The 25,884-nt window shown below is 40.1% G+C and overlaps 1 protein-coding gene across 4 annotated transcripts in view; it reads right to left on the bottom strand.

The window, feature by feature from the left end:
* mast2 (microtubule associated serine/threonine kinase 2) overlaps window positions 1-25,884 on the bottom strand; it is a 266,095-nt gene that overhangs the window by 238,283 nt on the left and 1,928 nt on the right. For all 4 annotated transcript variants that reach the window (XM_078408488.1, XM_078408489.1, XM_078408491.1 and 1 more), the window contains exons 2-3: window positions 18,382-18,529; window positions 10,858-10,988 (exon numbers count right to left, since the gene is read on the bottom strand). In XM_078408488.1, coding sequence (XP_078264614.1) covers window positions 10,858-10,988; window positions 18,382-18,529 — 279 coding nt within the window. The remainder of the gene's footprint in view (window positions 1-10,857; window positions 10,989-18,381; window positions 18,530-25,884) is intronic.

Genomic DNA, 25,884 nt, shown 5'->3' with positions numbered 1-25,884 from the left:
GTGCCTGGTTTAAAATCTACAAGTGGTCTACAACCACTTTTCCTTAGACATAAAAAAGAGAATGTAGCTGGCAAAGAATTGTGGTAAATTTCTACTATCATTGAGAGGTAGCCCCCATAATATGGAAAAATGTCCATATTTCCCAGGGTCCAGAGTTGGATCTTTAATATCAGAAGGTGGAGTTTTACAATGGAAGCCAAAGAGGATTTTTGTTTTGAGGAAGTCCAAGGCTCATTCTCTCACATTCTTCAGTGAACAAGTCAAAATTACTTCAAACTCACCCTTGAAACCAAGTGCATATTCAAACATCATCTGATTATTGCACTTCAATAACTAAGATTGGGGACATCATTCAGAATGATATACTAGTTCTGGAACTTTTTTCCATTTATCCTGTAGATTAGCCCCATTCCAATGGCCTTTCACCACTAGTGTCTTTCTCAACTGCCTCTTTGCAATGGGCAGTGATCTGCTCCACAAATTACAAAATGGATTCCATCATCATTGAGGCACAAATCTTCTCTACATCTTGACCATACAGCAGCCTTAAACTCCATCAATTGGTAGGGATGATAGTGCATTCTTTGTGAAATTTTGCTGGCAGCGATTATGTCCAAAGTAAGTCGCAGTAAGGACACAGATTACCCAATTTTATTGCGAACTGACATCAAGCAAAGCAGCATCATCATCCAAATATTTTTTTCAATCTTTCTTAATGCATTGCTGCACCCTGTGTGTCTGACCTACATTTACAACATTGGAGAGGGGAGGGAGGCAGGTGGAAGGAAATGTTCTGTCTGCACCTATACCATGCGTAGGAAAGAACTGCAGATGCTGGTTTAAATCAAAGGTTGACACAAAATGCTGGAGTAACTCAGCGGGACAGGCAGCATCTCAGTCGAGAAGGAATGGGTGACGTTTCAGGACCCATTCCTGCTGACCTATACCATACTCAGTACACTATGTCATCGATAAAATAAGGACTCCATAAATCTCTTTTATTAAGATGCTTGAAATATTTTCCTGTATTAAATACGCTATATAAATATTTTAATTGTTTTTGATGGTGTAAGTAATTGAAGAGGAAAATCGTTATCTCTCATCAAATTTCGTGAAATCTATAAACATTATGGCATTCCATAATGTCATTCTGCGTCTGCTGTTATTACATTCCATCTGTTTGCAACTGAAGTCTTTGTAATTCATGGCAGTATTATGTTTACATTATATTTACATTTCCTCCACTGGACAGAGCATACTTTAAAGTAGACGACTGCAAGTTCACTTTTATTCAAAGTTGTGTGGCATGTTGAAATTTCATCACTACTCTCTTGCTAATCTAGTTTCAGTTTAAGGATGAAGGAAAACTTGAGCTGATATTCTGAATGCAGAGCTGAAGGAAACATATATTCCATGTTGGCTATTTAATGGTGTGATATCATATCTGCATTCAATTGTAGTACCTACTTAGAAATTATATTTTTGGGTTCCATTGTAAACACATTCTTTAATGTTACGAGCTCATAATTCATTACTTTTACTCGCTTTACATCAACTACACCACTATCACAATCTTAGAGGACTAACTTCATTGAGTATATTTCCAAAGACTCACCCAAGACGTCATTATCTTTAACAGAGACAATGTGCACTGGCAACCTATTTAATCACAAACAGTATTGTGGCAAAACAAGATCCTGCCATCAGCTATGTCCAAGCTTGCTAGCAGTAGGTCATTGAAAACAGAAAATCAAGCTGATTTTGTTTTCTTGCCCTCGGGCTTTGTGTATCCAACTGCAATGCCAGCTGTCATTTTTATTCTTTCTAGTAATTATCAAGCAGGCCGGAACTCTACAATGTACCAATACTTAGTCATTACCTTCCATAAATTGTAGGAAAATGCCAAACAAAAGGAAGTTGTCACTTGTTCAATATTAGGAACTGAACCATTCTTCATACAATTCATTGCATTGTGAATGTAGACACGTGTTTTGTTATTATTCAGAATTATACACTAGTATTATTTGATAACAAGTAAAGCCAGGCACCATGTCACATAGAGAAGAGACTGATCATTGCTGTAATTCATTTATCTGATGTCTGCTGATACATAATACCAGTCCACTTTGCTCTTCCACACCCCCTGGTGGCTTTCTATAGAAAAGCAGAAAACTAATGCAACCAAAAAAAAACTGCTTGAGGAATTCAGCAGTTTGGTCAGCATCTGTGGGGTGAAAGGAAATTTTGACATTTTGAGTTAAAGCTCAGCAGCAGAAATTTAGAGACTGGTTGCCACAATTACACAATTAGCATGCAATACAAAATAAAGGATTACAATGATTTTATTTTCTCCCTTTCACATTTCACTGAGCAGTAACCCAGTATATTATAATGTGATACATATCTGCAGCATATGCATCAACTAAACAACCAGATCCATGCATCTTCACACACTTTACTAAAATGTAACAACTAGAAAAGCAAAGAAAGGGCTTGGTCCATTTGGTTATTAAAATTGATAATTAAAGTAAGTAATACTTACTTACAAAGTAAGTAATTTGGTTATTACAATTGATAACCATTGACAAGTAAGCAAATACTGCTTATAACATAGGGTACTGCAAATTACTTATTCAGAATATTCTGCACCAAAACTTTGAATATTGCAAAGTTATTTAATAGTCATCACACATTATTCTCCTATTTTTGAATAGAATTTGCCCTTGCCTTCCTAATTCTTTTGTAATTTGTATGTGTGATGTGCACATTTTGCAGTCCTATCCATCAAATCACGAAAGGATTGCTCATCCTATACGAATCCGAAAATGAAATATTAACAGGAATAACCAAATGATCTAAATGAAATATTAACAGGAATAACCAAATGATCTAAGTGAGGTGACACTGCAGTGCAGCAGCTCACAATGCCAGAGCCCTGTCTGAAGCCCTGTTCATCAGTCTGAAGAAGGGTCTCGACCCGAAACGTCAGCCATTCCTTCTCTCACGAGATGCTGCTTGACCTGCTGAGTTACTCCAGCATTTTGTGAATAAATCGATTTGTACCAGCATCTGCAGTTATTTTCTTATGCCAGAGCCCTGTGTTTGATCCTGATGATGGGTGCTGTCCGAGTTTGCACATTCTTCCTGTGATCGCACATGTTTCTTCCGGGTTCTCCCGTTTTCTCCCATATCCCAAAGACATGTGTGTTTGCAGGTTAATTGGCCTCTGCAAATTGCCCCAATTGTGTAAGGAATGAATGAGAAAGTGGGATACCGTAGAACTACTGTGTTGGGGTGAACGATGATTGGCGTAGACTTGGTGAGCCAAAGGACCTATTTCCATGCTGTATCTCCAAACTAAACTAAAATTAAACCATTCCATTTAGACTTTAGAGATCCAGCACCGAAACAGGCCCTTCAGCCCACGCCGACCAACAATCACCCGGTACAGTAACACAAAACTACACACTAGGTACAATTTACAATTTTACCGTAGCCAATTAATCTACAAACCTGTATGTCTTTAGAACGTGGAAGGAAACCGGAGCACCCGGAGAAAACCCATGCCTTCACAGGGAGAACGTACAAACATCAACCGTAGTCAAGATTGAACCCAAGTCTCTGGCACTGTAAGGCAGCAGCTCTACTGCTACACCACTGTGCCGCCACAGTGCATTTTTAATGTGTAATGTTTAGAATGTCTTTTTTAATACATTAAAAAATGTAGATGAAAGAAGACAATTTGCCTCCTGAACACAAACCTGGAATATACAAAAATAACAACTTTCATACATAAGAGATTATAAAAGTTTTCCTTTCCCCGTGCAGAAAATTCAGTCATCGTCAAGTCCGTTAACATATCAATAAGGAACTGAAGAGAAATAGTGTGCAGCAAGGGATTGCAGATGCTGGTTTAAACCAAAGATAGACACAAAAAGCTTGAGTAACTCAGCAGGCCAGGCTGCATCTCTGGAGAAAAGGAATAGGTAATGTTTCAGGTTGTCACCTGTTCCGTTTTTCCAGAAATGTTGCCTGACCTGCTGCGTTACTCCAGCTTTTTGTGACTATCTACTGAAGAGAAATACTTGGGAACTGGTCATTTGCATGAGAACTCTGTGAATGCCTTCCTAAATTCCCAGTCTTGGAAGATCATTGTCACTGTTGATAGATGAGGGCACGGACTTTAACATATAAAACACAAATACCGCAAAGATCATTTGCAAGGACCGAAAAAAGTCCTCCAATTTTGATTTCTATCTAAATTTCAGCTAGTCCATTTCAAATTGTCAAAGCAAGTAGAGACATACAAATATCCTGGATCCTAGCTCAGGCCATCAATGCATCCACATTGTTGATTCCAGCCCTGGTTCCAGTCACACATGTAGACATTTCCAACCCCAAACCATCCCATGTTCTTGACCTCCTGGCATTTCTGTCCCCGACCTTGGCTCTGGCCACACAGCAACAAATGACATTTCATTATTTGCAACAGTTCTTGGAGAGTAGAGTCCAGTAATCAGCCACAAGGGCAGCCTCATCTTCAGATCATTCCCAAAGAAAGCATGATCATGTCCAGGACATAATAACTGAAGTACTGAAAGTAGAACTCATGTGTGCAAGTTTAAAATCACCTTCTGTTAAGTGTCAATATAAAAAGCACCACTTTCATTCACCGTCTTCACATCCTTGCTTTGCAAGACTGCTACCTCTTGCTGAAAATTACATTTTAGCAGTTTTTCTGCTTTGATCATCAGTTGAAAATGGGTTTATTTAGTACGGAGTTTGTACGTTCTCCCCGTGACTGCGTGGGTTTCTCCGAGATCTTCGGTTTCCTCCCACATTCCAAAGACGTACACATTTGTAGGTTAATTGGCTGACATAAGTGTAACTTGTACCTAGTGTGTGTAGAATCGTGTTAATGTGCGGGATTCGCTGGTCGGTGGGGACTAGGTGGGTCAAAGGGCCTGTTTCCATGCTGTGGCTCTAAACTAAACTAAAAGGTAGGTTAGGAGATACATGGAAGGGACAGATGGATAATCCCAATCATGAAAAGATTTCAATTTGTCCAAGCTTCTTTGGTGAGCACATATCAAAACTCTCTTGCTGAAATTTACTTCTCTCTTTTGTATAACATGCAAGTCTGGTCTTGCTTTTGCAAATGCAGTCAGGCCAATAGTCTGATTACCAAGCCTGGCGACAGTTCTTCAATACATACATACATAAGCAATTGGCTTATCTTGCTACAGCTTTCTGTAAAGACGACTGTATGTCACTTCACAGTGAAATCAATTTGATGCTTCAAAACATTCCACACTCATTTGACAAACTTATTAGCATTTAGAAAGTAGGATTCGTTGAGCACTGACATTTATATTTAAATCACTCGATACCTATTGTAACAGTGACAATTTAATATTTAGGTTTCAATTCCAATCCCTCATTATTTATTTCCCCTTCGTAAGGCAACAGCTTATGTTGAAGATGTAGGAATGCAATCAGAAATATCATTAAATGTGTCATTTTGTAATTCTAAATTGATTCAGGCAATGCAAAACATTCTCGAGAATACACAACAACAAATCACTGAAAAAAGTTCCCATCATTAGGGGACTATTTTATAAACAGGTAAACCCCCAAAAAATTTCAACGTTACTACACACAGCCAGCAAAGAGAAACTGGATCAAAGCGATTCTTGGGCCAAGGCTGGAGTTTATAAGAATCAAGAGCAACTTAATTGAAGCATTAGGAATTCAAAGTATCTTGACAGAGTGGAGAGCTTTGCGTAGGGAGTCCAGAATTAGGCTAACTGTTGGAAAAGAGGTTGCCCATTTAAGGCAGATTTTTTTTTTAAATTTCTCCTTTAGAGGGTTCCAGATTGCTCTAATGTATTTTAACTGGAAAGCAATTTGCAAGGATTGGATGAGAGATAAAAAGTAAACATTTAATGAACACCTACATGTGTTAAAGAACATTATGTTAAATAGACCATTGGAAGTGGCGGCGCCTAACGGCTGCGGCTTGCTAGCAGTCTGTTCGTCTTTTTTCCTTTTTTTTGTTGTTATGTGTCGGTGTTGGGATGGGTTTTTTTTGTTGGGTTTTTTGGTTGTGTATGTGTGGGGGGTGGTGGTGTGGGTGGGGGGGGTGGGGGAAACCTTTCTCTTTTAGGTCTCTTCCTCACGGCGCGGGGTGCGGCTCGGCCTTGGGGCCTTCCATCGCCCGGTGTGGCTCTGCCGCGGGACCTAACATCGCCCGGTGCGGCTCGGCCGCTGGGCTTAACAGTGCCCGGTGCGGCTCGGCCGCGGGGCCTAACATCGCCCGGCGCGGCTCGGCCGCGGGACATTTCATCGCTGGTGCGGCTCGGCCGCTGGACTTAACAGTGCCCGGTGCGGCTCGGCCGCGGGGCCTTCCATCGCCCGGTGCGGCTCGGCCGCGGGGCCTTCCATCGCCCGGTGCGGCTCGGCCGCGGGACTTTTCATCGCTGGTGCGGCTCGGCCACGGGGCCTTCCATCGCCCGGTGCGGCTCGGCCGCGGGACCTAACATCGCCCGGTGCGGCTTGGCCGCGGGGCCTTCCATCGCCCGGTGCGGCTCGGCCGCGGGACCTAACATCGCCCGGCGCGGCTCGGCCGCGGGACTTAGCTAAGCACGGCTCGGCCTCGGGGCCTTCCATCGCCCAGCCGCGAGACGTTTCAGCGCCCGGTGCGGCTCGGCCGCGGGGACTTCCATCCCATTGCGGGGACTGTGCGGGTCGGTCGTGGACGAGCTGTCTGTCCGTGGGCGTGGGGAAGAGAGTGGAAGTTTTGTTGCCTCCATCACAGTGAAGGGGTGTTTGGAGTCACTGTGATGGACGTTTGTGTTGGGGTCATGTGTCTTGTGTTCTTTTTTTTTTGTGTGACTGCTATGTAATTTCGTTCGGTACCTTGGTACCGAATGACAAATAAAGCTCTGTTGACTGTTGTTGACTGTTGAAGCAAGGAGTATATTGGAATGAAAAACCTGGTTAATCTATTTTGAAGAGGAAAATTGAGCTGTTTTACATAAACAATCTTATCAAATTGAGAATTTAACAGAAACCATTCCATTCAAACATTTCAAACAATATTCTCTCCAGTCATTTTCAATGCTTCCCAAAATGTCCATACCAAAATGCCATCCTTGTCATACACAATGGAGTACCAGATGGATGGATGTTCATCCCCTTTGATAAAATGTCAAACATCATGGCTACCATCAAAGTATGACAATTTATGTTCATGTTAAATCATGACAAAAAAGCATAATTCTCCACCATAACACAAACTTCAACTAAAAACTGCAAAAATATCCATAATGAGATTTAAAAAATTAAAAAGCATTCAGAGATCAAATAACATTTTTGTGATGAATGTTTTAGAACATGTTTGAGAGAGTGAGATACAAATATTAAACAGTAAAAATAACATTTCCAATACAACATGATTTGTTCTAAAAACTAATTATCCAATTTAAGGTGAGCTTATATAGTCTACACAAAATCATGACGCAGACTTGAGAACATTAAAAACTCCAACTTACTTTTAACATCCAATTTAACTATGATCAAACAATTACCTAAGACAACTTGCATAAATTGGAACTGAAATGTTCTGCACCTCCTCCAATCTCATCTAATGTATCCGCTGTTCCAGGTGTGAACTTCTCAACATCGGCGAGACCAAGCACATTCTTGGCGATCGTTTCGCTGAACACCTCCGCTCAGTCCGTCTTAACCAACTTGATTTCCCGGTGGCTCAGCACTTCAACTCCCCCTCCCATTCCCAATCTGACCTTTCTGTCCTGAGTCTCCTCCATTGCTAGAGTGAGGCCCAGCGTAAAATGGAGGAACAGCACCTCGTATTTTGCTTGGGTAGTTTACACGCAGTATGAACATTACCTTCTCTAACGAAAGATAGTCCTTGCTTTCCCTCTCTATCCCCTCCCCCTTCCCAGTTCTCCCACCAGTCTTCCTGTCTCCGACTACATCCTATCTTTGTCCTGCCCTCTCCCCTGACATCAGTCTGAAGAAGGGTCTCGGCCCGAAACGTCACCCATTCCTTCTCTCCAGAGATGCTGCCTGACCCGCTGAGTAACTCCAGCAATTTGTGTCAGCCTTCAAGTATTCTCTGATATTTCATACCAAATAGACCCTTGAATCATGAAACATGACAGATTTTAAATCCAAGACACTTTTCTGTGGCCTATACCATGATCTGCTCTTTGAAAAGGGTAAAAGATTTATGTGGAGCAGGATTTCTGTTTGCTACATTATAGGAACATATATATACCAGTTACTCAATTGATGAAAGGGTGTGTTCCTGGTAAATTTTCTGCTAAATTTTCTTAAATTTCAAATAGTGGATGGGCGAGCAATCAAGTTGGGCGACTTTGCCATGGACATTGTCTACTTTGTTACTGGCGTTACACTCCTTCAGGCAAGTAGAGTGCATACATCACACTGCAGACAGTGAAAGGGAATAGGAAGTCAGAAACTGGTACCTTTATCTCTATCTATTTGACCAGCCTATGCACCACCAGATACAGGATCCCTATCTATTTGACCAGCCTATGCGCCACCAGATACAGGAGCTGCATTGTGTGCCATCCTGGCTGACAGTACCCCAACCTCAATCACCAAGAAAAGGAGTTTCAGGCAGCAACACAGAAGCACCAACATCTGCATGTCCCCGTTCTCCTCTTCTCCTCCCCTCCCCCTACCCTACCCCCCCCCCCCCCCCCACAGTCATGCATTATCCCGACTTTGAAATCAATCACTCTACCTTCACAGTTGCTTTATTTATACCCTGGGACTTCCACCCTAACAGCACTCTATGTGTACCAGCATTAGAAGGACATTGATCATTTAATTCAGTGGCTCGGCAGCTCTTTGTCAAGAGTAATTAGGGATGGCAATAGATCCAAACATCTGCCAGTAAATATTATAGATAATTAAGGGGTTTCAGGGGCATAGACACTTTACTACACCTTTAACTGTGTAAATGTTGCTGCAGAAATTTGGAAACTTTATATATAACCTGAAAAGGTAGCATATATATTCTTTCAATAATCATTTCATTACTTTTCAGCACAATTTTTTACTACCACAAGTGGCAGTTGTATTTCATTTTTCAACATGTTGCAAAAATTAAATAAAGAACTGGAGGGATAGACAGATGTTACATCTTCTGGGGAAAATCCAAAACTAAAGATAAAGGGCCACTCATTTAATCTAGAAATAGGTTGAAACTTTGTTGAATTTCATGGGTTGGCGATGCTCTCTTCCTCAAAGAATAAAAGCAGAACCAATGAATATTTTTTAAGCAGGGATAGGTAGCTACTTGATCAGCAAGTAGGCAAAGGTTACTGCAGGTAGATACAAATGGGAATTTTAGATTATAAATCAAATCAGCCGTACATTATATGGCACAATAGGCTTGAACGGCTGAGTGGAGTACTTTTACTCTTAATTTATATCTTAGAAGTTTACAGAATTCCTAAAAATGCAGGAACCAGATCTAACTGTGGAGGAGCTCTTCTCAAAGCATACAAAGAGAATTATTTGAGCTTCCTGCACCTGTCTATGGCAGATGCACTTTCCAAGGCAGCAAATACAAGATGATCTTAAGGTACTGTAGCAATGCATTAATCTTGCAATTCTGTGTTAATGTCCCACGCTGCTTTTGGTTTTGGATCTTCTAGCATGGCCAAGAGAGTTAATGTAACAAAATAAAACTGCCAACACCATCAACTGTATCAAGTCAAACATTTTGAGGCAAAGTCCCAGTAAGTTATCAGTTTAATTTTTGAACAAGTGCAACCATTGAAGTCTAACAAGTATGTAACTCTTCTTAAATCCATAACCTACCTGATCTCCCAGTTGCTCAGGACTTTAGCTCCCCCTCCCATTCCCAATCCGACCTTTTTTTCCTGGGCCTCCTCCATTGTCAGAGTGAGGCCCAGCGCAAATTGGAGGAACAGCACCTCATATTTCGCTTGGGTAGCTTACACCCCAGTGGTATGAACATTGACTTCTGTAACTTCGAATTGCCCTGCTTTCCCCCTCTCTCCATCCCCACCCCCGTCCCAGTCCTCCCACCAGTTACTGTCTCCGACTGGATTCTATCTCTGTCCCGCCATTCCCCTGACATCAGCCTGAAGAAGGGTCTCGGCCCGAAAAGTCACCCATTCACTCTCTCCAGAGATGCTGCCTGTCCTGCTGAGTTACTCCAGCATTTTGTGTCTACTCACATTATAAATGGAGTGATTTAATTACAGTATCAAGGGAATTATGATTTCAATTTCTATTAAAAAAACAGTTCTTGGCCAGATCACCAAGTTGGTCAGGAAGGCAAAGAAATAGGGTTCAAGGACAATACAGCTTTCCTTTGTGTCCATTCATTCAGCGGTGGCAAGTTCATTTATTTCTGTTTAGCATCTTTAAATACTTTTCTCTAAGGCAGTTTAGCACTTGTTCTTGATTTTGGACAACAAAAACAAACTGCAGTAATCAAATCAGACAGAAGAGAGTTGTATGTTTTATTTGTACAAGGATAGTCTTGCTGAGTTGTATGCAAAAATATATATTTAAATGTATACATAACAATGAAGAAACCATTCTGAGTATTTCTTTTGAAATACTGTTTAAATTATTCTATCAGTTAGAAAAAAAACTCCAAATTTATTTTACTTTTAAAATTACTATTTTTAAACACTTATGCTTACAGAAATAAGGCTGAAAGAAATGCATTTTTAATTTTGAAAAAAAAAATATATATATACAAATGGTGTAACCTAGCACAGAACTTATTTTTCAATGATGCCCTCAAAAGTGGTGTGGACTTACCATGCCAGCAGTTAGAGAAGGAGCTGACTGCCCAAATGCCTGATTCCGCATTCGCACCAAATTGGAGGATTCTGCAGACACGCGGCCCGTTGATGGTCCATACCCACTGGAAATTGGCAGCAAATGTTTACCTGGTTCCAAAAAAAAAGCCAGAAAACTTAATTCAGAGTACTACAAATCTAAGGAGGTAAAAATATTAGATTTTATACTCAGTGCTTTGCTGTGTATGTCATTGCTTAAAAGAGACAAAGATGTTTCCACGTATAACCTTGTCGTGAATGACTTGCACTTTGTGTGGTCTCTATTTTTCTGCTGACTCGGATATTCTCACTTTTGCATTACCCACTGAATTCCATACAATTGTGGCTGATGTCCACATTTTCCAATTTCTTTACCTCATATTACAGGTTTCTTTTCTTTGTTATGAACACATTTACCTCAGTATTTAACTTAACATTTGTGTCTTGTTTAAAGAGGTAGAGGGTATGAACTAGTTGGATGGAACATTATATTGGACATATGTAATAGAGTAAAGGTTTTTGGTACATGTAGAAGAGAAAATGGAGGTAGAGTGGAAGAAAAAAGAGGGCAAGAGAAAGCGTGCTTATTTATCATGTGCAGCAGATAAATGGAACAGCTTTACTGGCATAATGAACATAACAACCACAACAAAAATCTACAATAAATTATCAGTTATATTGATTAACACTAGACCATAAAAGTTCAAAAACCAAAGTATGCGGAACAACTACAGTAGTGCAAAGTCGGTTGTAATTCTGTGCTGTGATGGGGTTGTAATTAGGGTTTAGCAGGGTTATTTGAGATCCTGGAGGTTGATGGGTAGAAACTGTTCTTGAACTTGGAGGCAACGGTTATCAGGGCCCTCGACTTTCTTCGTGTTAGCAGCAAAAAGAGAGCATGGCCAAGCTGATGTGTGCCTTAGATGACAATATCAGCCTTCTTGAGGCAGCTTCCTATAGATCATTTTGATGGTAGGGAGATCAGTGCTTGTAATGGTACTCCTTTTTCTGCAGCCTCCTTTCTTGAGCATTCAAATTTCTGAATCAGGCCATGATGCAGTGTGCTCTCCATCATACACTTGTGGAAGTCCAATATGATCCAGTTGCATAGTTCCCGCATTTGAAAAGAAGTTTGGAAGGGATACTAAGGTTGAGCAGTAATCGATAAACAACAGCCGGACACACATGCTCCTATTTCCAAGTGGTCATGCACAGAGTGGAGAGCCAGTGAGATCACACCTGCTGTCGATCTGTGTGGCTGTGGGCGAACTGAAGTCAGTCCAGGTCATTACTGAGGTTGGATTCATCCATGTCGTAACCAACCCTGTCAAACACACTTAATTACAATTGAATCCAAATGCCACTGGTCAATTGTCATTGAGGCACATCATCTTCCTCTTCTTGGGAATCGGTATGGGATCCTTGAACCATTGTTGCAAGAGATTGAAAATGTTCAGGAAAACTCCAGCCAGTTGGTCCACAAAAATTTTGAGAACGTGGCCAGAGACATGCTCAACAGTGGAAAGGATACACAAGATAAAATTGTGCAGTCAAAAGGATGCTGTTGATTATTCTTTTGACAGTTTGAGTTTACTTTAGTTTATTGTCACTTGTACCATATAGCGAAAATCTTTTGTTATGTGCTAACCAGTCAGCAGAAAGCAATACATGATTACAATTGAGCATCCACAGTGTACAGATACAATACCAACTTTAAATCATCTTTTTTTTTAATTACCTCATTTCAGCATCCTTTCAGTTGAAAGAATGAAACTCTTGGTAGCTAATGCACGATTTGTAGCTAGGATGGTTCCCATTAAATTTTATCATCAGTTGGTTTGCAATAGAAAACAAGGATTTTCAATACCTATGAATTAGGCATATCCAAATGCAATTTATACAAATTCAATAACTTGTTTTAGACAGCTTGCAAATCAAGCTTGCCTCATCGTCAGAATTTTGCGAAATAATGTTAAAGCCATCAATATTCACTATGGAAAGGCTCTTTATTCTTCATTTTTGTTTCAGTGTGGATTGTCTTTTGTAAAATCTTAATGTTAATTACCACAATAATATGATTAGCAGTGACGAGACTCAAGAAAATTCATACACAGTAACCAAATCAAAGTTTCTGCTTTTGCATCTGTGAAAATAGAATGTGCATCATTGAGTACTTACACGCATGCAACAATTATTCCAAGACATAGAAACATCCACAAATCAACGCCAAAAATTAAACATTTTCTGGGAGTTGCAAGCTCCTGAAAATTTGTGACAGGATTGACATGGAGATATGGGGTCAGAGTTTAAGAATAAAGAGTCACCCATTCAAGACAGAGATGAGTCAATTTGTTTTCTGTCAATGGGACCAGAGTCTTTGGAACTCTTTTTTCAAGGCAGAGTAGATAGATATTTATTAAACACAGGATGAAAGGTTACTGATGGTAGACAGGAATGTGGAGTTAACATATTAAATGGTAGTGTAGGCTTGGTGGGTTGAGTGGCCAACTCCTACTCCTTTGTATGTTCATACTAGACAAGCATGGCTGCAGAAAATACACATGATAAATGTCTATCTACACACCAATAAACATTATTACTACAATCCAAAAAGAAAACTGAACTTTGACATTTTCACGATCATTTAATCATACCAAGGATAAATAATTATCAGTTCTATCTTGAACCAGATTTAGTTATGAGTTGCAATGCAATTGGAAGGCACCTCTTCCACAAAAGCAGAAGTCTTCCACTAATAGAAGTAATGTCAAATGAATTTGATGAAAAGCTTACATCCATGCTTCAATGGCAGCTTGACTTGCATTGAAGATGAAGGTGCTTCAGAACCAGCTTTATTAGGCACTCACGAGTGACCACAAAGGTGCAAAATCTATTTGCATAAAGAATAAATGCTCATAACAAAATGGAAACGTGCCAATTCTATTTTCTTAAATGCAACACATCTATATTGAAATACCCTCCTTGCTATTCTTTCCCCCTATATTTGTCATGAAAATAAATAAATCATTATTTTTGGTGCAAAGAGATAACAACCATTGAAGTCAGCAAAGGCAACTGATTGATCAGATTTAAAGGGAAAATAACAAAGACCCAGGGGCAGAAAAATACACATTGCAAAACAAATTATTTTGTTTTTCAGTTCATCAAACCAGAAAATAGCATCCCCAAGGCAAGGTGGGAAATGATTTTTCAGATAAATTCTTCAGAGGATCCAACAAACTAGAAATGGATAAACAGCAAGTAGAATCTGATGCTCCCAGCTGAACAACACATGGTACTGAAGAGATGAGAGTGAAATGCTATCTTTTCTTTTCCCCTGCACACCTTAGATTTACAAAAAGATTTAACAATGATATTTCCCATTTATCATAAATGCTGATATAGTACAAAATTATACAGATTACAATGCTGTACTCATTACCCCCAAAAATTGGTTTAATCCTAAACAACAAAATTAAACATGGTTCTTAAGATTTAAATTGCTGACTTGTTTTATGATGAATGTGGATAACAAAATATCGCTGAATAGAGGGCAGCACAGTGGTACAGCTGAAAGAGCAGAGATCCGAAACCTCCCAATACTGTCTGAGCCAAGTTTGCAAGTTGAACATGTGGGCTTTCTATATAGGTGCTCCAGTTTCCTTCCACATCCTAAAGATATATGTAGTAGGCCAAGGCATAGTAGGCCAAGTAGCTCTGTAAATTCCCCCAAATGTACAAGGAAATGGTAGGATCTGAGAGTAGTTGATTGGAATATGAAAAATAAAGTAGGATTAATATAAATGGATGCTCAAGAGTCAGGGCAGACTAAGCCGGTGGCAAGGAGCCTATTTACACGCTGGGTGATTTTGAAAATCTCAAAGTTTAAGCTGGTAGCTCCCTAAAACCAGATGAAGCCATTCACTTAAACAATTAGATATATTTGGTTAAGGCATAACATTCTCATCAACCTATATCAGTCTACGTTTGGTGTCACCGATCGATAAGAGTACGTTTGGTCTCGCCGATATATTCCCTTCTCCCTCGACTCAGTCCAGGGACCCCGACAGTCCTTTCAGGTTAGGCAGAGGTTCACTTGCACCTCCTCCAACTTCATCTACTGTATCCGTTGTTCAAGATGTGGACTCTCATACATCAGCGAGACCAAACGTAGATTGGGCTATCGTTTCGTTGAACATCTTTGCTCAGTCCGCCTCGACCTACCCAATCTCCCGTTTGCTAATCACTTTAAATCCCATTCCTACACTGACCTTTCTGTCCTTGGCTTCCACTATTGTCAGAGTGAGGCTAAATGCAAATTGGAGGAACAGCATCTCATATTTTGCTTGGGCAGCTTACAACCCAGGGATATAAATATTGATTTCTATAACCAAGTAACCCCTGCATTCCCTCTCTCTCCATCCCTCCCCCACCCAAGCCACACCAGCTTTCATTCTCACCTAGCTACAGCTAACAATGGCCTATTTCCTTTATCATTGTTACTTTTCTTGCATATCTTTCATTCATTTGTTCAAATGACAGCGACGCATCACTCCCTGATGATGTATAGGAATCCACATCTTGAACAACAAATACAGTAGATGTGTTTGGAGGTGCGTCAACCTCTGCCTAACCTGGAAGGACTGTTGGGGTCCCTGGACAATTGAGGGAGGTGGTATAGGAACAGTGGAGCATCTCGTGTGGTTGCAGGGGAAGGTACCTGGGGAGGGGGTGGTTTGGGTGGGATGGGGTGAGTTAACTGACCGCAGTTCCATGTTGCACAAGGCCATTTAAGTTGGGAATGAAAGGGAATTTACTTGTGGTAGGTAAGAGCATATTCAGAAGGACAGAGACTGCCATAAAAGAGAATAACAAACGAATCTGAGCAAAGCCAAACTTAAAAAGGTATTGTATGTAAATGCGGAGTATTCACAACAAAGTAGGCAAATTAATCGTCATTAAGATGACATGGTTGTATAGTGACTGATAATTAAAAACTGAAATCAAAGTCTCCTGCTTTATCTCTGCGCTGCCCATCTATTTTCTCTTTGAATATCCCCAATGATATAGCCTCCACGGTATCCTGTAATGGAGGATTCCTGAGATTCTCCATCCTGAGAGGAAAAAACATTTCCAATGACACCATAAATGACCATAATGTCACCTTGTTCTAGATTCCCCCATTAGTGGAAACATTTTGACATCTTTCCTGTCAGGTCCCCTCAAGACCTTACACATTTTAATAATATCACTCCTCATTCTTTGAAATCCAAAAAATAGAGATCTAATTCCTTTAGCCACTCATGATAGTACAAGACCCTCATCCTAGGAATTTGCAAAGTGAATCTCTTTAGGACAGTGGCATTTATTGGAGGAGTGATTAATAGATGGAAAACAGTCCGAATAAACGACTCATTTTCAGGTTAAGAGATATTAACAGGAGAGGTGCCTCGCCACTGCCCTGCTCAATGACTCAAATGAGAAGAGAATGTGTAACCTATCCAAGTTTGTTGATGATACACAGGTGGATATCTGCGTCATTTGTGGGGACGTAAATGAACTACAAGGAAGTATGTGAGAAAGAAGTGACAAAGCTGATAATTGTGAAAAAAAGAGAATTTATCCACCTTGATAGCAAAAAATAATTAAAATAGTGAGACTGAAATATTGTTCCAATGGACAGAAAGGTTCCCGCATACAAATCATTAAAGTTAACATGCAGATATAATCTACAATTACAAAGGTAAATGGCTTATCACAAGAGAGCAATAAAAGACAACTTACTGCAATGACATTGGATCATTGTGAGATCACGCCTGGAATTTTGTGAATAGTTCTGATCCCTTTACCCAACAAAGTATATGCTCGCAATATGCAATACAGCAAAGAATCAGCAGACTAATTATTGCGAACATTGACCTGCGACATAAAAGACTCACAGACCTGGTCTATATCGTCAAAAACATTAAAATTAAAGATGATCCCTGTGAAACAGGTTTCAGGGGACATGACAGTGCTTCTTGCATTGGTGATATTTACCGTGGGTGAGATGTATAAAACCAAGGACTGTGTTTTAAAGAGTGCTATTCAAGACCATTAGATTGATTGCTGAAATCAGAGACTAAGCTTAGAAGAATAAGATGTAATCTCAGAGAAACATGCAGAATTCTTAAAGGGAATGTATGTATGGTTGATATAGTGCTAATGCTTCTTGGAAGTGGCCCATTTAAGACTGAGGCGAGGAGAACTGATCTCACCCGGATGATAATGAATGTTTAGAAATCAATGCTCGAGAGGGCTAAGAAGATACATTCAAGAAGTACATTCCAGATAGATACCCATGTATTTTTAGATATTAAAATAATCAAGGGATATGGGGTCAGTGCTAGTATTAAAGATCAACTGTGATAGAAAACCTACTCAGACTTGTATTTAGTATAAGAAAATAACTGCAGATGCTGGTACAAATCAAAGGTATTTATTTCACAAAATGCTGGAGTAACTCAGCAGGTCAGGCAGCATCTCAGGAGAGAAGGAATGGGTGACGTTTCGGGTCGAGACCCTTGTATTTAGTATGTTTTGTTTATATAAAGTACCTTACTGCTATTGAAAACATTGCAGTTCAGTTGTGAGAAACACAATTCTTTAACTTAAAGATACCAATAACCAATACACCCCCAGGCTTCTATTTGGAAAATAAGTAATCAGTTTTTCACTCTAATAAAACCCACATGTTGGCAAAACATTTTAATATAAAACCTACTCTAAGAATGGGACTGTCAAAATAGCAATTGCGTCTCATCAACTCATTACTAATTACATTACTACATGCAATAATGACTTAAATAGGAGGAATTACTTGGCAGTGGGTTTTGAGGAGGTGAATTGAACATCTTTGAACGTGGAAATATTATTTACCTCAACTAAATTAATTGCAATTCATTAGATAAATCAAAAGTTCAGTTAATCATACCAGATCCAGTAGACCATCTTATAATCAAGGCGACCTCACAGCACATTTACCAATTTTTTTGTATTAACTTGATTTATTAGTAATTCAAATATGTAAAAACAAATTTAGAAAAAGTAATTCCCAATATCAAATATTCATTAAAAGACAAGAACAGGTGCTTAATGAAAAACTGGAACTTAAAAATCATTCTTGGCTCCAATTGTACCCCAAGAAACTGACAATTACCAACGCATCCCACGTACAGTATGGAACAGAATTTTAACAAATTAACAAGAGTTGACATCAGATCCTAAAGCTTTCAGTGTGTTTGCTAGTGACTGACATATTTTTGCACAGCTGAAGATAAATGTTTCATTCATGATATTTTTTCCAATGGATGGTTTACACTACAATTCCAATTAGCAATTAACGGCAGAATCTTAGACATACTATCTTCCAAGGTTCTCTGAAGGGTATAATTTTCATTGTCTACCCGTTTGAATAACTACATCATAAACTCTTCTATTGGCAAAAATTAAATCAACTCTTCACCTCCCAATGCGCCACCAAAGCTTCCTCTTCGAAGTTTTGCATCATCTTCACTAAATTGGTGTTGGGGTTTAGAAACTTTTCCAGATGAACAGGCGAGATCAGGATTACTGAGTTTCCAGAACGGCAATGGAGAGGATCCAGGCTCAACCTATAAAAAAATAATACATTTTTTAGAATGCTGAACCAAAACTTTCTAACACAATTATTACAACATCACAGTTTCCATACCATGCCACCCCTTGCAAAACAGTTGCTCCTCAGGTCCCTTTAAAATGTTTTCCCATGTCCCAACTTAAACTCATGTCCGCTAGTTTTGAATTACTCTCCTCTGAGGAAAAGACTATGGCTGTTCACCTTATCTACCCCCACAAGATTTGGTATACCTCCACAAGGTTACCTCTTAGCCTCATATATTCCAAAGACAATAAAGACCCAGACTATCTAGCCTCCCCTTATAACTCAAACCTCCTGGCCCAGAAATCATTTTTGCACATTTTTCAGTTCAAGCATACCCTTCTTATAGCAGGACAAGCAGAATACCCCAAATGTCTGTACCAATATTTGTGTACTCCTGTACATAATACCCTGACTAACAAAGGCAAGCATATCAAACATGCAGAGCACACCTGTCACCACCTTTATGGAACTATCTTCATTGTTCTATTCAACAACACTCCCCCATCCCTACTTATAGAGGTATACAAAATCATGAGGAATAGATTGGGTAGATGCACAGTCTTTTGCTCAGAGTAGGGGAATCGAGGACCAGAGGTCATAGGTTCAAGGAGAAGAGGAAAAGATTTAATAGGAATCCAAGGGGTAACCTTTTCACACAAAGGGTGGTGGGTGTATGGAACAAACTGCCAGAGGAGGTAGTTGAGGCTGGAACTATCCCATTGTTTAAAAAACAGTTAGACAGGCACACGGATCGGACAGGTTTGGAGGGATATGGACCAAGCGCAGGCAAGTGGTAGTGTAGTTGGGACAGTGGTGGCGGTGTGGGCAAGTTGGGCCGAAGGGCCTGTTTCCACATTGTATCACTCTATGACTATGAGTAATGTCTTAGCCTTTCCAACCTCTCCATCCCTCTCGTCCTGGCAAACTTCGTAAATCTTTTCTGCATGGCCTGGTTCCCCAAAATGCAACACCTCACATATCTGAATTAAACTCCATTTGCCATTCCTCAGCCCATTTGCCCAGCTGTTGCAGATCCCAATGTAGAATCAGAGAGCTATACAGCACAGAAACAGGCACTTTAGCCCACCTTGTCTATGCCGATCAGGTTGGGATTCTAGTCCAATTTGCCTGCATTTGGCCCATTAAACCCTTCGTATCCATATGTCTGTCTTTTGAAATTAATAATCATATCCACTTCTGTCACTCCGCTAGCAACTCATTCTAGATAAGGATCCCCCTCTGAATGCAGATTTTGCCCCAGGGGTCAGTCACTTTAAACATATGCTCTTTAGCTTTAGAATCCTCTGCTCAGGGCAAAAGACTGAGAATTCACTTTATCAGACCACCCAACATTTGATTTTACAAATTCACAATTTAGATGTCCAAAATTTAGAATTTTACATCAAAATTCATAATATGGCACGTAATGCAACTTTTCATCAAAAAAAAAGTATGCACACCAAATGTGCATAAGCGTTGCGCTACATTCACGTGTGAAATACGACTATTATTACCAACAGTCTGTAGTTCTTGGACTACATGTACAATGTCAGGCCAATCATGAGTATATTCTGCTATTTATAGAAAGGGTATTGATCAGAAATACTTTTTACAACACAAAGGCCAGGCGAGCGGCGAGGAGGCCAGGCCAGGCGAGCGGCGAGGAGGCCAGGCCAGGCGAGCGGCGAGGAGGCCAGGCCAGGAGGCCAGGCCAGGCGAGCGGCGAGGAGGCCAGGCCCGGCGAGCGGCGAGGCCAGGCCCGGCGAGCGGCGAAGCGTACAGCGAGGCATGTGTTTTGAAAAAAAATGTGAGGCGAAATCGGAATGGCGGAAATTAAATAAGAAAGCAGAAACTTTCCGCCAAATTCGGAAGGATTGGGAGGTCTGCTTTATCCATATTAATTATGATAGAGATTAATTACATTTACATCCACTTGCTGCAAATGTTAAAAAGATACCATGCTGATTTGTACACCAAAATAGAACGGGCTAATTGCCCATGCATTCTGAAAAATTTGTATACTTGACAAGCTTCGATTTGGTGTGCAATTCAATTAATGTGAAGTGTTGTGGCACACAACAAGGCCCAATGACAAGGAAACGTCATAAATTAGTAGGTGGTCACAAAATGCTGGAGTAACTGCGGGACAGGTAGCATCTCTGGAGAGAGGGAATGGGTGACGTTTCTTGATCTGAAATGTCACCCATTCCTTCTCTCCAGAGATACGGCCTGTCCTGTTGAGTTACTCCAGCATTTTGTGTCTATCTTTAGTTTAAACCAACATCTGCAGTTCCTTCCTACACATAAATCAGTAGATATTTGGTTGAATTTATGGATGGTAAATGCTGGTGCCCAAAACAAATATAAGTTCTCAGAAAGGTTTCAAAGATAATTTTAAAGTGCAAGTGAAGCACACTTTTACTCCTGCACTAACATGTCAGTCTAGATCAAGGGTTTAAAACCTAAAATGAGGCTTTCACCTTTCATCTCACTCATAGGTGAAATGATTATTTTCATCACAGAGACAGAAACAGTCCAGAAACAGGCCCTTCAACCTCCTGTCCATGCCAACTATCAACCACCCATTAACACTAATGCTACATCAATCCAAATGTTATTCTACCCACATTCTCAACCCAACCCCGCACACACACCCACCAGGTACTAAATAGTTTGGGAAATTTACAGAGGTCACTTAACCTTTCAACCACATGAGACTCAAGCACAGAATGAATTTGGTCTGCTTTAGCTTCCTTGAATTTTTAATCAATAGACTTAATATTCAGCAGTTTTATTAATGTTTCCAGTGTGAAACAATAATTACAAACTTAGCTATTATATGCGTAGGAAAATAACTGCAGATGCTGATACAAATCGAAGGTATCACAAAATGCTGGAGTAACTCAGCAGGTCAGGCAGCATCTAGGAGAGGGAATGGGTGACGTTTCGGGTCGAGGCCACAATCATCAGTCTAAAGAAGGGTCTCGACCCGAAACGTCACCCATTCCCTCTCTCCTGGATGCTGCCTGACCTGCTGAGTTACTCCAGCATTTTGTGATTCCCTAGCTGTTATATGCTGTGCACAGCACAAAATAAAGCAATTTGAGTCATAAAAACTGACTGGAAAGGCTGGGTCTTTTTTTCCTCCTGGAGTATAAGTGGCTCAGGGGTGATCTTATGGAGGTTGTAAAATTATGAGGGGCATAAACAAGGTCAATAGCCACAGTTTTTCCCCCCCAAAGGAGGGGGAAATTAAAACTAGAGGGCAATGGTTTAAGGTAACAGTGGAAAGTTGCTCACAAGAAGCAGCTTTCTCCATGCAGAGGGTGGTTTGTATATGGAATGAGATGTCAAAGGTAGTGGCAGAGATAGATACAATTATGATATGTAACAGACACTTGGACAGGTTGAAGGGATATGGGTCAGGCATGGCAAGTGGGATTAGCACAGAGAGGCAATTTGGTCAGCACGAGCAAGTTGAACCAAAGGGCCCATTTCCATGCTGTATAACTCTATGACATAATAGGATTCATTTTGGAAAGCACTGAGGTAAGATATCAACCTTGATCTGATTGAATAACGCAATGGATCAACAAGCCTGCTCATATTTCAACTGTTCTGGTGAAACGAAGCAATAATTTTTACCTTTAATATCTTTATTTATTGGCAGCATTGAAAATAAAAAAATAATAGTAATACCAACTCTTCAAATAAAAAGTAAAAGATTACAAATGCTATAAATATGAAATAAAGTAAAAATTGCAGTACATGTGTGGAAAGAAAGATTTCAGGTCGATCAGTTACAAACTGATTCTTGATTAATACGGGTATCAGACGTTATGGGGAGAAGGCAGGGGAATGGGGTTAGGAGAGATAGATCACCCATGATTGAATGGTGGAGCAGATTGGATGGACCAAATGGCCTAATTCTGCTCCTAGCACTTATGTCCCGATGACCAAACTGCCATTTTATAAGCTGCAGAATAAAGAGAGTGCAGAGTGGGAATGCAATAAAGCTCAATATAACCCAGTAAACTGAAAATTAGTGTTTCATAAAACAATCTCCCAAGCTGCATTTGGCTGTTCTAATGTAGAAAACATTATATTGGGAGCACTGAATTCAGAACAATAATTTGGATGAAATGCAGATATCTTGCTCTCCTGCACTGGCTTCAACGAAGCCCAACATGAGCTTAAAGGATCTCACGTCTGGGCATGCCCTCAGCACACAACACTGCATTCGGTAACCAGGTAATAAGCCCTTTCTGTTTGTGTCAGAAGAAACTGCAGTGTTCCCATGTGAAAGCAGGGGATGTTGGGGATGTGTCATTGGAGAAATGGATCGATGACCTGTTAATGTGATGCATGGGGGCTTGTCCATGTGGGACAGTTTTTGGTATTGTTTCAGATTACCCGTATTTGCAGTTTTATTGCTTTCAATTCCTTTATTAGTTCACATGCAACTCATTTTTCCCTCTTCACACAAGCTGCCTGATCTGCAAGATTTTCACAAGCTCTTCCCCTATCCCTTCCCCTCGCCTCTTTCTACCAGCTATCTCCCCTCTGCTTCATAGGTTTGAAGAAGGTTCCTGATCTAAAAACTCATTTGCCATTTCCTTCTATAGATGTTGCCTGAACCACGGTTCCTGCTGCAATTTGTTTTTGTACACATTAACTAGTATGTGCAGTCTTGTTTCTCTGTTCACAGCATTCTCCATCATTTTGAATTTCCAGCAACAGACCTCCCAACATTTGATTTTACAAGTTCATAATTTTGATGTCGAAAATTCAGAATTTTACATCAAAATTCATAATATGGCGCGTAATGCAACTTTTCAGCAAAACAAAAAGTATGCATGCCAAATGCGCATATGCACTGTGCAACATTCATGTGTGAAAGACGACTATTACTTCCGACAGTCTGTAGTTCTTGGACTACATGTACAATGTCAGGCCTATCATGAGTATATTCTGCTATTTATAGAAAGGTTATTGAACAGAGATACTTTTTGCAACACAAAGAAAAAATTGTTTTGTTTTGTTTTTTCTATTTTGCTTTTTCCTTACACATCCTAATTCTCTTGGTATTGAATGAAAGAACAATGGTCATAAAATGTATGACTAAGTTATGATGAAAGAGTTGATATATGCGACTCGATTAAGTATACGGAAGTACTTGAAATAAATTTGCACATTAATTGATAATCAGCCCAAAAAGGTGGTAATTGGCTTTTCTGATGTGTTTTATATTTTAACCCCGTCTTAATTAATTGATATAGTTATATAATCTTGCACTTAAATTTAATATTTACTCACTACAGTTCCACCACTGATTTTCGGGCACTCTTGGTTCCAGAGCTTTGCTGGTTTATCCAGCTGGCCAAGGAAGTAGGCTATGGGAATAAATGTGCTGGCTCCAGCTGGGCTGGAGTTCCAGAGCCCCGGTCGCAGGTTGCAAATTCAACCCACCGATCAGCCGTGGAAGTCCCGATGAGGTCGAGATTGACTGCCTTGCCCAGCCTAGGTGCCACATTTTTGGGGAGACTTCTTTTGGGGGATTTCTCGCAGAACCCCTAGCGACCTCTAGCGGCCGAATTGACAAATTGCAATTACCAACTGTTTTGCGGAAAAATGTGAGGCGAAATCGGAATGGCGGAAATGAAATAAGAAAGCGGAAGCTTTCCGCCAAATTTGGAAGGGTTGGGAGGGGTGCAGCAATTGCTGAATTCTACATCTCACTGGTCCAGCATTTTCCCATTTGTTTTTCTCTCTCCTCTTTTCTCTGTCTATTTACATTCACCTTCCACAGATTAGCAGCAAATAACAAACATTGCCACCCTCTTTCCTCATTCAACAACAATCTGTCATTCATATTTTATTGGTCTCCACCCGAATCCAGATATTTATTTTGTTCTCCCCACCACTCCATCTCCTCTTTAAAATAAAGCATGACTGTTTTCTAATTTTTCCATGTTCTGAGGTCACGGAACTGAAACGTAACCCTGTATGACGTCAGGGAATGCGTAACCTGCTAAATATTTCCAGCATTTTCAGTTTTTATTTCCTGTTTCTCAAAACATTTGCTGAGATCAACTACAATTGAATGCTATCAGACAATTTTATCAATCGCAATAATGACCTGCATTCATTAAGCATCTTGCCATTCCACGACAAGTCACGGGAGAGCTATCAAATAATATTGATATTATTATATCATGTAAAGTAACTAAAAGATTATATAAAAAGGTGGGCTTGAAAGAGAGAAGTTTCGAGAGCCAAAGAGGCCATACAATGTCATTCCAAAACATGGAAAATGGAAGGGGAAGCAATGTTTGAGCAATATAAACACAGGAACAGTACAAGGCCTGGACCAGAGGAGCACGGATCACAAAGCACTACAGGGTTGAAGAGAGTTGCATGTATAAAACGGGATGGGACCATGGAGCAAGATGAAAAATTGAATGATAATAAACTCAAGATATTACATTGTCTCATGTAATTTTAAGGTAGGAAATTGGCCAGCTGAGCGGTGAAATACCATTACCTTCACATTTTGTCCTCCAATGGTGCAAAATATTTTACCCAAGTGCAACATTGACTGACATGGTATTGTCATGGTATTGACTGACATTGACTGACATGGTTGACACAAAATGCTGGTGTAACACCTGACCCGCTGAGTTACTCCAGCATTTTGTGTCTACCTTCGATTTAAACCAGCATCTGCAGTTCTTTCCTGCACACTGTATATTTCCTTTCCATGTCAGTCAAAGATAATGAGCCATTCAAAAGAAACACAAAATTAATGTGAAAATGAAAACTTTTGATGAAATAAACACAAAATGTTGGAAGCTCTGATCAATAAGCATTGGTAGAGACCAAACATTCTTGTGTTTCATTCCACCGTCCATTACACTGATTGAACCTCAGTTCTAATGAAGGGTGCAGCCTGGACATTAACTGATCTACTCTCTCCACAAGTACGACTCAGCTGATACGTTTCTACCAAAACATCATCTGTGCATTCTATCCACAAATGCTGACTTACCTTCCTTCTGCATTTTATTATTTACACGCTTAAATTGAAGATTGGATTGGGGAATCAGCAAAGCAATTAAGAATTCTGGAGTGCACATCAGCATCAAGATCAAAAAAAAAGCTTCTAAGCAGATGGTTCAGTTTGGAGGAATATGCACCACATGCAGGCAGGTGAGACTAGTATAGATAGGCATCTTGATCAACATGGGTAAGTTGTGTCCATAGGCCCGTTTCCATTCCATGCTGTATGACTTTATGCCTCTTGTCAGTTTCAGTAAACAATCGAGT

The sequence above is a fragment of the Rhinoraja longicauda genome, chromosome 11 (assembly GCF_053455715.1).
Source record: "Rhinoraja longicauda isolate Sanriku21f chromosome 11, sRhiLon1.1, whole genome shotgun sequence".
Classification (NCBI taxonomy): Eukaryota; Metazoa; Chordata; class Chondrichthyes; order Rajiformes; family Arhynchobatidae; genus Rhinoraja; species Rhinoraja longicauda.
Note: the sequence above shows the minus strand (reverse complement) of the source record. Positions and strands in the feature narration are given on the sequence as shown.